This window comes from Thermobia domestica, chromosome 13 (genome assembly GCF_964235325.1).
Source record: "Thermobia domestica chromosome 13, izTheDome1.hap1.1, whole genome shotgun sequence".
Classification (NCBI taxonomy): Eukaryota; Metazoa; Arthropoda; class Insecta; order Zygentoma; family Lepismatidae; genus Thermobia; species Thermobia domestica.
Genome location: NC_137466.1, coordinates 129,515,161 through 129,531,687, shown reverse-complemented (window position 1 = coordinate 129,531,687; position 16,527 = coordinate 129,515,161). Strand labels below are relative to the sequence as shown.

Sequence of the window (16,527 nt, the reverse complement as noted above, 5' to 3'; positions counted from 1 at the left end):
TGATTTTCGTCTGTTAATATTGATCCTAAATATTTGAAAGTATCCACTTTATCAAAAGTATTATTTAATATTTTAACGCCTCCACAATTTGCCGTATTACGGTCCCGACGCACTTCCATGTATTTAGTTTTCTCTGCATTTACTTCTAAACCCATGTCCCTGCAAGCGTTTAATAAGATCTCTGCATTTATTTCTACTGTTCTCCTATCATCCCCTATTAAATTTACATCATCAGCATATGCCATAACCTGGTGAATGCCGTTCAACTCTAGGCCCTGGTTGCTATCTTTGATTTTCCTTATGGCGTATTCCAGCACAAAGTTAAATAATAATGGCGACAACGCATCTCCTTGTTTCAGGCCATTTTCGACGTGGAAGCTCGTGGACAAAAATTTTCCTACCCGGACTTTACTTTGGGATTCACTTAAACATATCTTAATTAATCTAATTAGCTTTCTCGGTATTCCAAGCTCTGTAAGAACGTTGTATAATGTTTCTCTCCTAACCGAGTCGTAAGCCTTTCTGAAATCAATAAATAGTTGATGTACCGGGGTATTGTATTCCCACTTCTTTTCGAGTATTTGGCGAATGGTAAATATTTGGTCGATAGTTGATCGATTTCGTCTAAATCCGCACTGATAATCTCCAATAATTTCATCTGCGTATGGGGTCAATCTTGCTAACAGAATATTTGAAAGGATTTTATAGGATGTTGACAGAAGAGAAATGCCTCGATAATTATTACAGTCAGTTTTGTCGCCTTTCTTGTGAATTGGAACAATGATTGACTCTTTCCACTCTTGTGGCAATTCTTCCTTGTTCCAGATAAGGAGAATGAGTTTGTGTATCTTGTTCCACAATTTTTCGCCTCCAGCTAAAATTAACTCAGCCGGAATTTCATCAACACCCGGAGATTTGTGTTTCTTTAATTTCTTTATAGCGGCTTCCACTTCTATTCGATTGGGTTCTGGAATATACGGTTCTGCGGTGTGTATCTCCTTTTCTCCACGCACATTAGTTTTTGGCTGTGTGTTCAGCAAATCGTTATAGAAATCTTTCCATCTATTTAAGAGACTATCCGTATCAGTGAGAACTGTTCCGTCAGATTTCTTTAATATATAAGCACGAGGTTGATAGCCTTTCTTAAATTCGCTGATCCCCTTATACATGTCCCGAATATTTTTATTTTTACTATTATCTTCAAGTTTCTTAATTTTAGCTTTCAAAAAATCCCGTTTCTTTGTTCTAAAAGTTTTGGAAGTTTCCCGCCTGATATCTGCGAAATTTTGTGTAGTTATTTCATTCGGATTTTGTAGCCACCGTAATTTTGCCTGTTTTCTCTTCTCTGCTAGTTTAATGCATTCTTGGTCGAACCATGGTTTGTTCCTACGTATTTCCGCGTGTCCCAATTTTTCTATTGCTGAACTTTTAATGTTATCTCTAATTTCAATCCAAGTATCCTCAACACTAGTGCACTCCGAGTCTTCTAAAACCGAGAATCTATTCGAAACTTCAATCTGGTATTCCTCTCTTACCTGGCTCTCTTCTAATTTCTTTAAATTAAATCTCTCCGTTTTCGGACATTGAGTATTACCTTTATTCAACGATAATCTCTCCCGTATTATCGCTGCTACCAGGTAGTGATCAGTGTCACAATCAGCCCCTCTAAACGACCGGACGTCAATTATGCTAGATTGTCTTCTTCTATCTACTAAAACGTGATCAATCTGATTATGTGTTTTTCCATCTGGTGATGTCCAAGTGTATTTATGAACGTCGCGATGTGGGAATTTTGTACTCTTCACGATTAGGTTTTTGGATGTTGCAAAGTTCACGAGTCTAACACCGTTGTCATTACTTTCCTTATGCAAACTTTCGTTCCCTATAATCGGTTTGAAAATATCCTCTCGTCCTACCTTCGCATTGAAATCCCCTAATAGGATCTTCATATGGTATCGCGGGAGTTGGTCAAATATCCGTTCCACTTCTTCGTAAAAACTGTCTTTTATATCGTCATCCTTATCTTCAGTTGGAGCATGTACATTTAAAACAATAATATCACACCACCGTCCCTTAAGAGTAATAAAAGAAAGTCTGTCATTAACAAATTCAACCCGTTTAATTGCTGGTAATATTCGTTTGTGAACGAAAAACCCTGTTCCTAACTGGTGATTTTTATTTCCTTCCCCGTAAAAGAACGTAAAATTTCCGGAATTCTCAGATCCATTTCCTTCCCACCTAACTTCCTGAACTCCTACTAAGTCCATCCTGTATTTCTCTAACTCACTCGTTACAGATTTTAACGCGCCTGCCCTATAAAGACTTCTAATATTCCATGTTCCAAATCTCATGTCCATTTTCTTTTGCTGATGTCGTGCCAAGTTATCAGTCCTTGTCCGAGGCTTTTGTGAATGTTTCTGAACAAGTACCTTTTTTTACAGGATGAGGGTGTTAGCCTTACCCAAACCCCCAAGCTGGAGGACCACTCCTAGTCGTCTGTCCGCGACTGCTTATTCAGTATATTCGCAGCTAACCTCTATATCTAGAGGCCTTCTCCTCGATCCGCAACCTGAGGACGCGCCACGGACCTGAGGAGGACCCTATATTTCAGATAATTTAAAAGTAGGAGCACGGTGGTTCAGTGATACAGCATTTCCTCTGATGCGTGGGGTTCCTTATTCGAACCTAGCTCGCGCCAAGTGGACTTTGTTGTGAACAAACACCGTGTGCGTGGGTTTTCTATGGGTTCTCCGGTTTCATCCCTCTTAATTCATTCCACCATTGCATTCATTTCTCATCATCACCATGTTGTCCTCCCATCTCGCCTAATCCCATCTTGCCTAACGATTTATCAGCCATTGATATCTCCAAGATAAAAATGTCCGCCATTTTAGGCGAGATGGGAATTCCCATCTTGCCTAAAATGGCGGTAAGATGCAATGAGGGAATTTCTGTACTAAATAGGGACTTCCTGTACTAGTATTTTAACCACCATTACTGAGAAATTGTGAAATCATACGCACATTTCAGAAAAGAAATACTCTATGTGTTAATCTTTCGTACATAAGAAAATCAATAACCTAGTTTCAGTATATTTCAATAAATATTGGAAATCTCAGTTTTCTATTCTGTTAACTTTTTCCGCGTATACACAGCAAGTAAGTCACAGCCATGTTTAGAACAATCTCATAAATAGGATCTGCTACTTTCATATATCAGCAGCATAATTCATTAGAAGTATACAGGGTATTGCAAAACAATACCGACAATGTTTGGGAGCTAGTTCCTGACACTAAGATAAGACAAAAGTATAGATGAACCTGGGTGCAGAAATCCCTTCTTTTGGCGCTATGACCAGCCGAAAATCTGTCGGGAAAATGCGAAAACAGACATAACTCGAGAACAAAATGTCGGATTGAAGTCTAGTAACAGGAGAAGTTCATTAATTTTAGCCGTAGAGTCTACTAATGTACAATTCGATGTGGTGCAGGGGCGGCGCAAGGGTGATCAAAGAAACTGAAGAATTTCTGGGATATTTTATCATAAGTTGAGTGTGGAAAATTGGCTAAAATAAAGTATACATTACGTCAACGAACAAAAATTATCCAAGTTAGAAGTACGCTGTTAGAATTCATAAAAAAGAAGAGAAACACATGTTTGATTAATTTAGTTCGCCTCCAAACAGAATATATTTTCCAAGGGTATTGCCCTTCCGATAGACATATTCTCTGAGTGTATAACTTATCGTTTTTGGAAAATACTGAAATATATTGTATTGTATTGTATTTATTTCTTTTGTATGAACTTACAATTATGAGGAATGTCCTTAAGTAATTGTAACATGTGTCATATGTACAAAAATTTACGTGAGTAAAATAAAGTAAAATTACCTTGTCATGATATTTACGTACTCCTCAATCGTATAACAAGAATTTTCTAATAGAAATGATTTTAACTTTTGTCTAAACCTTTTCATATTTGCTTCATACTTTATATCAATAGGCAACATGTTGTACAACTTAACGCCACCATAACTTACACTTTTTTGATACATTGCTGAGCGGTGATTACACAAGTGAAAATCATTCTTATTTCTCGTATTATGATTATGTACATCCTTATTTGTTATGATTTGCCGATGAGTGTTCTTTCAAATACAAAAAGAGACGATACAAATATAAACTATCCAGTGGAAGTATATTAACATCCTTAAACAAATGTCTACAAGAAAAATTCGGCTTCATATCACAAAGTATTCTTATAGCTTTCTTCTGAATCTTGAAAACATTAAATCTCTGACTTGAATTTCCCCAGAACATGATACCATATTGCAAAATAGAGTTAAAACATGAATGGTACAGGGTTTTAGCTAATTTTAAGTTTACCTTCTTTCTAATAATCCATAGTGTATAACATATTTTATTTAATTTATTAATAACTGACTCTATATGAAATTACCATGTCAGGTTATGATCTATAGTAAGACCTAAAAACGAACAGTATGTTGCATTAAAGAGCACAGCTTTTGTAAATATAGACTAATTATTAAGAATGCGTTGTATTTTATAAAAAATCCATTACTTTAGTCTTTCTCTCATCTTTCTTTTTTGTTTTTCTTTCATTTTTTATAATTTTAGAATATATTCTTAGTGTATTTACGTTCCTGAGCTAATTCACTGTTGAACTTAGAATCTTACGAACTTTTAATTCTATTATATACTATATGCTACCTGACTGTTTTTTCCATCTTACTCTTGTAAGTTCTCCTAGTAGAAGTTTCATACACATGTTCCATTTGCACTACCCTTCCACTATTCATTCCCTAATTTGTTTGCGATACCCCGAATTATGTAAAAGTTAAAAATCTGTGACAACACCAAAAGGAAATAGGAGGACGAGCGTCTGTCCCAGATGACGACGCCTGCCCCCGCTGACAAATTGTATTATGATATAGGTGAAGTAATATAAAATTACCCTTTTCATGTAGAAAAATTTGCTGTCTCCCAATTTTTTCTGTTCTTCCGCTTACCCCCACCCAATTCATTAATACTGATGTCGTCACTGTTAAGAATCTTTCAGTGAGTTCCTGTGTCAATTTCATCCGAATTGAAAATACTTTTCACTGAACATTTTATAGGTTAAGAAAGAGTTACTGACTAAATAAAGCAACCAATGCAAATTAGTTCACCTGTTGACTACGTAGGTCTTGTAGAAATGACCTTGAAACGCTTATTTAATCGTAATATGAAATATCCTAATATATGAAGGATGCTGAATACATGTCCTCAAATATTAATGTCTAGACTTTATCAAAGATGAATTGAAGTAACCTGTACTATTTTTCTATGCACTATCCTGCCACAAATTTTTTTAACCTGGCTATGAGCCTTTTTACTGAGTCATTGTAGAATTATTTTCACTGTTCCTCCAAATGGAAAATTGTCTGAACTATTTCTTGTCCATAATACGATTAATGACACTAGAAGACTCACAAAGGGAATTTAGTTCTTACCTTTAGCATTTCTTACAATCAACCTACAACTGTAGTTCTAGCATTCCGAAAATTATGAGCCCCATAGACTCTTTCTCCCTTACAAATAATAGCAACAATAGTACAACGTATTAAAAACGATATCTTAACGGTAACCCACCGACAAACTGTAAGCAACCCCTGAAAAATGAAATATTTCAGTTTAACGATTCAAGATTATGCTTTTTAGGCTAAGGGAGACAATGATTAAGGAAAGTGAATGATGATGGAAGATATGGTGGAATGAGAATGTGGAAGGAAATTGGAGTATCCCAAGAAAATTCAGATACGATACGATGATGTCCACCAAAGTCACTTCGCTGGGAATCGAACCAGCGACCCCACATACCAGAGGCAAACTGTTTACCACTGAGTCACTGTGCCCTCCTCCCCCCTCTCTTCCACAAATTTCTCAGAGACGCAGGCAACCAGTTAAGCATAACTGACGTAGAAAAACGTACTTACCGTTTCCGAACGAAGGAAACTACTAGTTCCACATTCTGACTGTTTGTACTTGTTGTATATTGGTTTACACACACAATATTTACCAGACCGATACATCTGTCAGAATCATAGTTCTTCCTCCAAAGTAGAGACACCATGGCTTAGTGATACAGCTCTTACTTCTGCTGTGGGATGGACCTCGTTCGATATCAAACTATAAAAGTTTTTGGTGGATCCCATCGTACCCGTAAGTTTTCTTGGGATTATCCTGTATTCTCCTAAATTATCATTTCACGACTTATTTCCCAATAATTAGCCTCCACCTATTATCTGTCTCTATTATTGGAATGGATTTGAGTTTAGCATCCCTTCGGTAGCAAAGTTATATCAGACATGGAGCGGACATTTGAGATCCGAACCACTTCCGCTCCCGCCGGGAATCAGAGCCTGTCTCCCATGCCATACTCGCTTCCCACATAGCTATGAGTGATCTTTCTGTCTTCATTAGCCTAGAAGGCATAAAATTTAAACGTTATAGACTTCATATAATTTCAGTTCTTCCTGGATGGCCAATTCTGTACTGAAACAAAGTAGATCAATCGAATATGTGTATCTTTCCTTTTTTGAATTCTAACAATGTTCTTGTAACTTGGACCACGCTCTAAGACTTTCGTTAGTTGAAACATCGTATTTAATTGTAGTTAATTTGTCTCAGTCAACCTTTGATAAAATATCCCAAGAATTCTTCAATTTCTTTGAGGTGACTCTTGCGCCGCTCCTGTACCACACCGAATTGTGCATTAATGGAAGCTACGGCTAAAAATAAGACATTCCCTTTCCTCCGACTTTGATCCGACATTTTGTTCTCGAGTTATGGCTATTTTGCATTTTCCCGGTAGATTTTCGACTGGTCATAGCGCAGAAAAGAAGCATTTGTGCACCCAGATTGGTCTATACTTTTTGTCTTATCTTGGTGTCAGTAATCAGCTCCCAAACGTTGTCTGTGTTGGTTTGAAATACCCTGTATATATCTATCTTGTTTCTGATTAACTCCCGTTTGCCAACCACCTTTCAGTATTCCCACAACAAACCAAAAGTGAACTAAAGTCACTAAATGGCCTTCCGCCTTATGCCTTCTTCTTGTATAGTACTTATTATATATTTATGTTGTAGTTGACAGAGATTGCCAATATTGATTGAAATGCCTAGTTAAAATGCTAGTACAGGAATTCCCTCTTTAGTGCAGAAGTTTCCTCCTTGCATCTTACCATCATTTTAGGGGAGATGGGATTAGGCAAGATGGGAATTCTTATCTCGCCTAAAATGGCGGATATTCTTATCTTGGAGACATCAGTGACTGATAAATCGTTAGGCGAGGTGGGACTAGACGATAAGGGATTGAATCATCACCATCTCCTCTAGCCTCGCCGGCATAAGCGTGGCACGTAAAATTAAAAAAATTTAATCTTCTCATTTAAATTTAAAAGTACTGAGAAATTCGGCTATTATTTAAATTTATTGACTTACTTCACTTCAGAGATTTATGTCACTCTGATAATGTGGGACGTACAGTGATTGTAATCAATACACAACATCTTGTAATTTCACAATACAAACATATAGTACTCATCATGTTTGAAGAGTAATATACAACATATAATTTCGGAATTTTAGCCAGTGGGTGTGTGCCAGCTTTGAGATTCTGATTTATAATTTTTCGTTTGTAGAATCTCATTTGTAGAATCTGATTTATAATTTTTCGTCATGAATCTCATTCTATGCTTCGAAGCTAACAATGTTGCCGCCGCTGTTCCACATCCACTGGTAGGTATCTAAGCATGCTTAATGTGGCATTTCCTACTCGAATTATGACCTTTCATTTTACCGATACGAACAATATTTTGCAAACTAAATCTCTGAAATGATACATTTGTGTACTCATATTGGTCTATAATTTCTTTCATGTTTTCGATTGAAGTTTCATTTTCCAAAGTATACTTTGTATTATGGTGTTGTTACCAGACACCCAGGGAGTAAACCATTTATCTTGAAACGTTCTCGTGACTTTTGAACTAATAGATTATTTTTAAAAATGAAATTTTCAGCATGGTGATATCAGCAAAGGATGTTGTTTAACATATTTTCCAATACTACCAGGTTAACAGTGTTGCCAATCCAACAAACTGGTACTTTTTCTCAAATTGCACTGCGTCAGTTTATTACAAATTTCAAACTTATTAAACAGAAACATAAAATACCATACTTACTGTTCAGAGTTCCAAACTAATGATGTTATGGTATCACAAACGGAGGCCTCTAAAATAATAGTAATGCAAGTGAGATAGTTTTAGTGAGAGGTAAGGAGGGAATAAAAATGTATTCTTGGGACGTTTAATCGATTGCAGAAAAACACTTCTCGCTATCTATTGGTGCTTTTGCTCTATAACTACTAACACTCATCCGGAAACAGTAGATTTTCACTAGTTCCGGTGAATAAATTACCTTTATCACTGAACTTGATTCATAACATTTGATCCCTCTACATTCTAGTCAAAATGGATGGTGATCTACCCAGTAGTCTTTTTTTTTAAGATTTTTTGTCTCTTGGACGAAGAGACATAGAGGGTGAATATAAAAGTTTTGGTAAATCAAAGTCGCTGATAAATAAAGAAAAATCTTAAATTTATTCTGCTTCCGTCTCTTTCTCTATAAAGAAGAATTACGTCCATTGATTTGTTAGTCATCTTTTTGGTGATTGGCATTATCTGATTTGGAATCAGAAAACAATACCACTTTAGTTTCAACAACTTTATAATCTCTCCGTTATTGGATATTCTACCATATAATTCTACTTTGCAACAACTTATTTTAACTCATAACGAAACCAAAACCTTTACTTTATTGACGAATAATTGACATTATGCAGTATAATAGTAACGTCGTCAACAATATAATATTTTTAAAATATATAATTTGTTTTCAGTTCTATTCCTTAACCCTCAAGCAATCCATGATATTCAAGAAGATTTTGCGAACATTGCGCCTATTCACTTACAATTAGAAGGAAATAAAGAGAAATTAAGGAACATTTCAAAGGAAATTCGTCAGTTTTATTTTGGACAGAAGAATATTAGTACTGAAGTCTTTAATGAATTTGCACAGGTAAATGTATTGGTTGTTTGTGGATAAAAATAGTAAAAAAAAAAAAAAAAAAAAAAAAACAATGATTCGTTGAGTTGATTTTAGTTTAGCGTCCCTTTCAGCAGCGAGGCTATATGAGACGTGGACCTACTGATTAACGTGGAATCCGAACCACATGAGACAATGATTCGTGTAACTACGAATGTTATCCTACTGTTTATAAGTAGGCAAATTCATTTTTTGAATTCATATGAAGCTTGTCTTTACAAATTAGTTCTTTTTTGTTTTCATGAGCTTTTATACTTTTGTTTAGCTTAACAACTTCTATTCATTGTATATATATATACATATATATATATATATATATATATATATATATATATATATATATATATATATATATATATATATATATATATATATAGTGTTTGAACATTTTTTTTCGTTAAACACTGATAATATTGTAGACTTTCTATTGTCGTACGAAATAGAACGTCGGATGTAAATTAAAGAGTAGCTGTTAATAAAGAATATTAAGAAGGTAATTAATTCTGTCTGTACGTAAGCAATACGCACCAGAAATACATTGACATTGAATTTCATTCAGATAAATGTGCTTGTAACTATAGCAATAAGTTTCTTTTTTATGTACAGTTTCAATTTACAGATTATCAATTATTAAAAACACTATAAAAGTAGAGAATCAAATTTACTCTAAGGAACTTACAAACAATGGCGTAAGAGTCACAATCGAAAAATCTTGACAAAAACAATGTGTAATTTGGAATCGGAATTTGACAAGATTTCTCATCAACATTATTCATCACATGTTTAAGAGAAGGTAAGGAAGGGTATTCGTAATTAGTGAATACGGTAATTTGGTAGTAATAGATAGCTTAAGCATATTTGGTTTGATGTTGCACTTGTATGTACCGGAAATGAAAACTAAAATTAATGTTATAAAATTTGAGGAAAGCTTTGAAAAATTTATGGGATTTTATTGCTATGTTTCTGAATACAATCGACCAAATACCTCCAGAAATTTTAGCAGTACATTGCTGCTCGGTACTGAAAGAGGCGCTAAAAACTCGAAATCAACCTTAAAGTAAATGAGTAATTTATTCGACAATTCATTTCAGCATTAAGATGTAGACGTACTGTTATATCATGCCGAGTATGCATTTGTTACCGACATATCCAAGAGGAAGCTTCAAAATATGCATGAAGTTCCGTAAATCTAGTGGAGCCCAAATTCACTGAAACCCCGTGAGTGTCTCCCATCATAAAAATTTGCCCTATATCACTCAATAATTGACTAGGCTCTGCTTACTAATACTTTCTAATTACTTATTTGAATTACAAGTGCAACACTTATATATTTGTCTACAGTTTTGCATGCTTACTTTCACAGTAACGTTTCAAAAGTAAATAAATTTTAAATGTAGTTCAAAAATATTAATATTCTAATATGTTGAATAAATTACGTAATATGCTAAGAGATTATTATTTCTCTTTTTTCTTTGTACTAGATGCAATCAGATGCCTTCTTTGTATCACCTTTAATAGCTTCCGCATGGCTTCATCTTCAGAATGGCAATTCTCCTGTTTACCTCTATCACTTCACAAAAATTGGTAAATTCTCCTTCGCAAAATCACTGCTTGGTCCGATGATCCGGAAGGGTAATATCATTATAAAATATATACTAATTGTACATTGTGTAAATACAGCAAATAGATTGTAAGTTCTATTTGAATTAGATATTATTATCTTAATTTCGTAGAACGAATCTTCTAATAAATTATACCGTATCACAATGAGATGTTAATAATCAATAGAAAGTTAATTATGTATAGTTTATTTGAGAAATTGGCCCGTTCAGTGCACAAGGAAATCAAGGAAATCAGTGCACAAGGAAGTACTTTTGGTCATTTTTAGATTTTGATCATTTTTAGAGACTTGTGTGCACTGGCGCAAATTCCAGGAGGATGAGGGGGACGTCCCCTCCAATCTTGGAACTGAGGGGACGTCCCCTCAATAATACAATTTGGAATGTGCTTTTTGGGGAGAAATGTGATGATTTGTGCCGGTAATGCACAGTATCGATAAGCATTTCACGTACCAATTGAAACAATAACACGATAAAGCGTTAAAACGCACTAGTTAACATACCGTATTTCATACGAATATTACATTATGTGAATTGTATTGTTCAAATATTTCGATTGGTAATACTAATTATTCATACATCTGGAATAGACGTTTCGTGTAGAATCAGAAGCACTTATGTATATGTGGAATAATTTACGTAAAATTGTGCATTTCTTTGGCAAAAATGATAGAATTGCCTTTCGCCATTAATTGAAGGGTGTGAGGGAATACAAACGATTATTTGGACTAGGAGAAGAAATGAACGTGGCTAAATGCTTACCAACTTCTGTAGGCAACGTGATGTGTTGGTGATCAACTTGATATGGTTTAAGAGAAGAAAAACCAAACTGTACACGTACAAAAGTTAGTGAGGTAAGAAACGTTACCAACTCGATTACATTCTTGTCCCCCAACGTTTCAGGAATAGTGTAGACCCCTACGAGACGTGAAGACACTACAGGGAAAGGATTGATTCGGATCACTGGCGCAAATCCCAGAAGGATGAGGGAGACATGTCCCTTCCAATCTTGGAATTGCGGGACTGTCCCTCCAATAATCCGATTTGAAATGTGTTTTTTGGAGACAAATGTGATGATTTGTGTCCGATTGAAACAAAAGAAAGTGAGATGAAATTGATGTCCCCCAGAATAAGCTTCATATCTGCCCGCCTCCCAATGTTGAAGACAACTCCGCTTCCTGATCTTCCACAGCATTGTTTTTCAACTTTATAAATATTATGAACATCGCTTAAAAAAATTATGAGAACGGTCTTATCCGTTCCCCCCAATGTTAAAGACAGATTTGCGCGGCGCTGCTTGTATGAAAAAGTAGTTTAAATTTTAAAATAAAACAATCATCGTTATTGTGTAGCAGGTTAAATCTCTCATTTACGCTGGAAGTAATCTTCCACAAAAATTCGCACTGTTTGTTATTTTGAAATAATTATTAGATAAAAGAGAATATTACAATTGGAAGAACATAGGAAGTACTATAAAGTACAGTAGAAAGGATTTTGTAAATATTATTTTTCAATTGAAAAATTCGTGATAATAAGTTTGTGATATCATAAACCTATTGTATATTTCACAGCTACGTAAAACTGATATATCCAAAACTTTTTGCAATTCTTTCATAATGCTTACTATGCCGTACTCTTATTTCCAAATTTTGATATAACACTATACACTGCAGTTACGTATATCGATAAAAGGAAAGTGGTGTGAATTTTACGTTAGATACCAGCGAGTAAGACTTACTTCATGTTTTTCTTTTTACAGGTGCTTCTCATGCAGATGACCAATTTTACTTATTCCCTGTTGATCTAGCAGAAGCTAAATTTGAAAGAGGTGATTCAGATGTTTTAACAAAAGACAGGATTGTTACAATGTGGACAAATTTTGCCATCACCGGGTAAGGCTTTCATTCTTAGTAATGTAAATAGTGACCCAGGGATTTCACAAAGAGTCACCGGGTAAGGCTTTTATTCTTAGTAACGTAAATATTGACCCAGGGATGTCACAACATCGGCGGAAGAAATTGAGTCCCTTGCCCACCTAAGGATCTTGACTCACATTCGCTGGAATATTTCAATTGAGTACAGAGTGTGAGTTAGAGGATGTAGCACGTTCGAGTCTTTATTTTTTGCATATACTCACGGAAATCTGAAGCCACAAATTAATTATATTCCGTTTAAAGGAAATTAGCATGCTAATTTTCTGATTTTGGCTTCATCAAACTTAGTCCAGATATTCTGGCCAATACTTGGAATCTAAGATATTAACAAATGAACTTAAATCATTGTCATGGGTTTCAAGCAGAGGCTTTCTAACAGCTTCTTGCAGATCATTATCATTAAGGTTAAATAAAAACGGAAAGGATAGAGATATTGCAATTTTCTAAACTTTCAGAAGACATGCCGATGCGTACTATTGCGCACTGTCAGAAAAAAGCCACTGATCATGTTAAATCTCCTTATACACACAAATTACTTGCCAGACAGGCGTAATCTTCCAGAGCCTTCCCATTTGACGATATGAAATCTCTCTGAAAAAATACATAATCCAAAAGTTGGAAACCGACCTTCAATAAAATGATGATCTAACTGTCGACCATCTCAGTAAAACACAAGAACATAGATATTATTTAATAACTTTTCCATCACCAAATATTAGTTTTTATATAGTTTTGATTAATGTAAACCATTTTTCAATAACAAATAGGAAATATAATTCTGATGTCTCATAATTCTTTTAGTAACTATCCGGAATATATGCTATATAAACAATACTATATTCGTATTTTTTGTAGCTATATTCGCAGTGCACATAATTGTGCTTTTTCTAATGTTCTGGTCGATCAATACGAAATGATTGCCACACTAGACAGTGGAGGCATCATTTTAATAATAAAATACATTGATGTCACTAATTTTGTTCAGTACAAGATAACACATAGATAATGTTAACAATTATCTGATTCAACTTCAAAATGAACAGAATTCTGGTAAAATCAGAACTATTTTAGTTAAACTCAGATTGTGGTAAGCAGAACTTGCTTGTATTTGGAAATTCTTCCTTTGTGCCAGTGGTTTTCAAGACGTGAAGAATACAACCAAATATGAAGAATATCGAGAAGTAGGAAATAATAATTTATATTATTTTAAAGTTTTCTTTTTATTTAAGATTGATTAATTTGAAGTCACTCTTCACTCACTAAGGCAAAGTAACGTTTCTGAAGCCTCATATAACTCTTTCAGTAACAACTACGTAAAATACGTCCCACGCTTATGCCAGCTATGCTAAAGGAGACGGTGGTGATGAGAAATGAATGAAATGGTGGAATAAAGAAAGTGGGAAGAAACGGGAGAACCCCAAGGAAACTCACGCACACGGTATTTGCCCACTACAAAGTTCACTTGGCGCGAGCTGGGATCGAACCAGAGACCTCATACACCAGAGGTGAACGCTTTACCACTGAGCCACCGCGGCCCCGACAACTATGGAAAATATACACCAGGAAACTAATGTATGAATTTCTATTTCCAATAGTTGCACTGCTAGCGTAATCTCACATCGATTAGGCAACATTAGACAATTTGACAATTTCGTGCAATAAAAATACAAACTCTACTGTGTAAACGAAGAAGAAAGCATACACATAAGAATGGTAAAGTTTCAAAAGTAATTAAAATTGTTTATACGGACATAATATACACTTTCATACATAATATACAGCGTAAATTATTCAATTTTCTCACGCGTTAATTACAGTTCCTCAACATGTGTAATCCTGGGTCCACTGCACACTTCTACACAGTAATTCATCAAGAATTCTGTGTATTATGTTCGCTGCAGTGGTCTACAGTGCAAGCATTATCCAATCACAAATACCTGAATGGATATGGGATAACACTCGTACCTTCTGAAATGCATTTTTGAATTTGAACTCTTGGATTGAGTTGAGTTTATTTAATTTAACTTCAATTCAAATACATATCATAAGGAGAAGGGTGCTCAAATATATCTTTCGACTTTTCCTCCTATGCAAAGAACGAGTTGAGTTGAGTTGATTTGAGTTTAGCGTCCTTTTCAGCAGCGAGAGGCGCTAAACTACTGATTGACGTGGAATCCGAACCAGATGAGCTCCCGCCGACATTCGAACTCGAGCCTCCGACACAAAGAGCAAAGAACGAGCACTTCAGCTAGTAACAGGCAAGGACGTTTCATTAGATGAACATTGCAAATAAATTATTTTCCATTCATTAGTCAATAAATACATGTATTTACATTTTAATAACTTTCTCTCGTTAAAGTCGAATGATTTAAATTTCAGAAACCCGATTCCGAAGAAAACAAAGTTATTACCTGTCTGCTGGCAACAAGCAACGAGGAACAACCTGAAATATCTGGAAATTGGAGACGATCTGCAGATGAAGGATGACCTAAGCACTCCAGGGGCGTACTTGTTTGAATCTATTCGCAGATGTTTAACAAGGAAGTGCGCCGGAGATGAACTTCGTCGTTGAATGTTTGTCTATATCTGTCATGTTTGCTATGAATTACGAAACTTTTGAAGAAAGAAAACTTATTCCAGCCCTACTCAAGTGTTAGGTTGAACTATTCAACGAATATGTAATTTTGGTATGGGGATTCTAGTAATTTTTTTTATAACTTTCAAATTGTCACAACCATGTTATTGTGAAACGTATTCTTCCATAGTCGAAAATTGAATAAAGCATGTTAAAATCATTTGTCCATCTTGAGTTAGCAGATGCTTTTCATAATCTTCAATAAAAATTCAAAATAGAGTTTGATTTAAAATATTTGAGATATGAAATAGACCGCTGTATCGCACCTCCAGTATAAGACCATAGTAACTCAAAATAGGTTTTAAATTGTTATAAATTCTTAATGCATATAATTGTAATTAGTATGTATTTAAGAAAGGTTTCCTCTACAATAGTTAATACTCTATATATTGAAATTATTGCTATAATTCCCATAAACAGAAATATAATGAAGTTTCTTTAGATACTTTTTTTTTTTTTTTTTTTTTTACTTACATCACATTTTTGAGTTGCAATAGTCTTATTCAGGGAGTGCTGAATATATTCATTAACCTCTTTGCTACTCGGTCGAAACAAAATTTCTCACTGGAAACATTGCTCATTCCAGCTTTAAAACTATGTAAATTTATATTAAAATATAATCTGACTAAGGCAAACATCAATATTTTAATACGTTGAATGCCACAGGTAAAACGAACGTCGGGTCATTTTTTATTGGAGGAAAATATATATATATATCAAAATGATCAAACAATTTGTGGGGAAAATCTTTCAAAAGCCGGAAATCAAGGATACCGAACATCTTTCTGAGGCCTTTTAAATATATTACACCATTTAAACTATATGTTTGTGCATCATCGGTGATTTACATTGCTTCAAACAGAACAGATCCTGGGCCTGTGAATCACGTATGGTGCACAGGGCTCCACAAAGTAAGTGCGTTTGCACACGACAACGATGATATCGGTGGTCCCACCGATAATGTCGGCGGTGAAATCGACTTCAATGTATTCAAATCGTAGCTTGCACACGCCACCGATATTATCGGCCGTTCCTCCGACACGCAGATGCTGTCGGCCAAGCCCCCGATACTGTCGGCGGTACCGCCGACACCGATTTTGTCGGGGGCAATGTTTTCTTATGATTGGATGCACACGCCACCGATAATGTCGGCCGGCCAGCGGGTTAGATGAAGAG

General features: G+C 35.1%; 2 protein-coding genes across 2 annotated transcripts in view; both read left to right on the top strand.

Annotated features, from left to right (window-relative positions):
* The window catches only part of LOC145667750 (carboxylic ester hydrolase-like), a 53,906-nt gene extending 44,743 nt beyond the window's left edge, over positions 1 to 9,163 (top strand). Inside the window, exon 7 of the mRNA XM_081735194.1 lies at positions 8,958 to 9,163. Coding sequence (XP_081591320.1) covers positions 8,958 to 9,163 — 206 coding nt within the window. The remainder of the gene's footprint in view (positions 1 to 8,957) is intronic.
* Positions 9,164 to 10,655: 1,492 nt separating this feature from the next.
* On the top strand, positions 10,656 to 15,666 carry LOC145668500 (neuroligin-3-like). Its single transcript, XM_081736459.1, has 3 exons — positions 10,656 to 10,795; positions 12,542 to 12,674; positions 15,096 to 15,666. Exons 1-3 carry the CDS (start codon positions 10,783 to 10,785, stop codon positions 15,286 to 15,288), a joined length of 339 nt encoding a protein of 112 aa, XP_081592585.1. The 5' UTR covers positions 10,656 to 10,782; the 3' UTR covers positions 15,289 to 15,666.
* The last annotated feature ends 861 nt before the right edge of the window (positions 15,667 to 16,527 follow it).

Bases quoted from the DNA above. Each gene is read 5' to 3' on its own strand.
- LOC145668500 (XM_081736459.1), top strand. The intron at 12,675-15,095 runs GTAAGGCTTTCA...TTTAAATTTCAG, and splicing joins ACAAATTTTGCCATCACCGG to AAACCCGATTCCGAAGAAAA.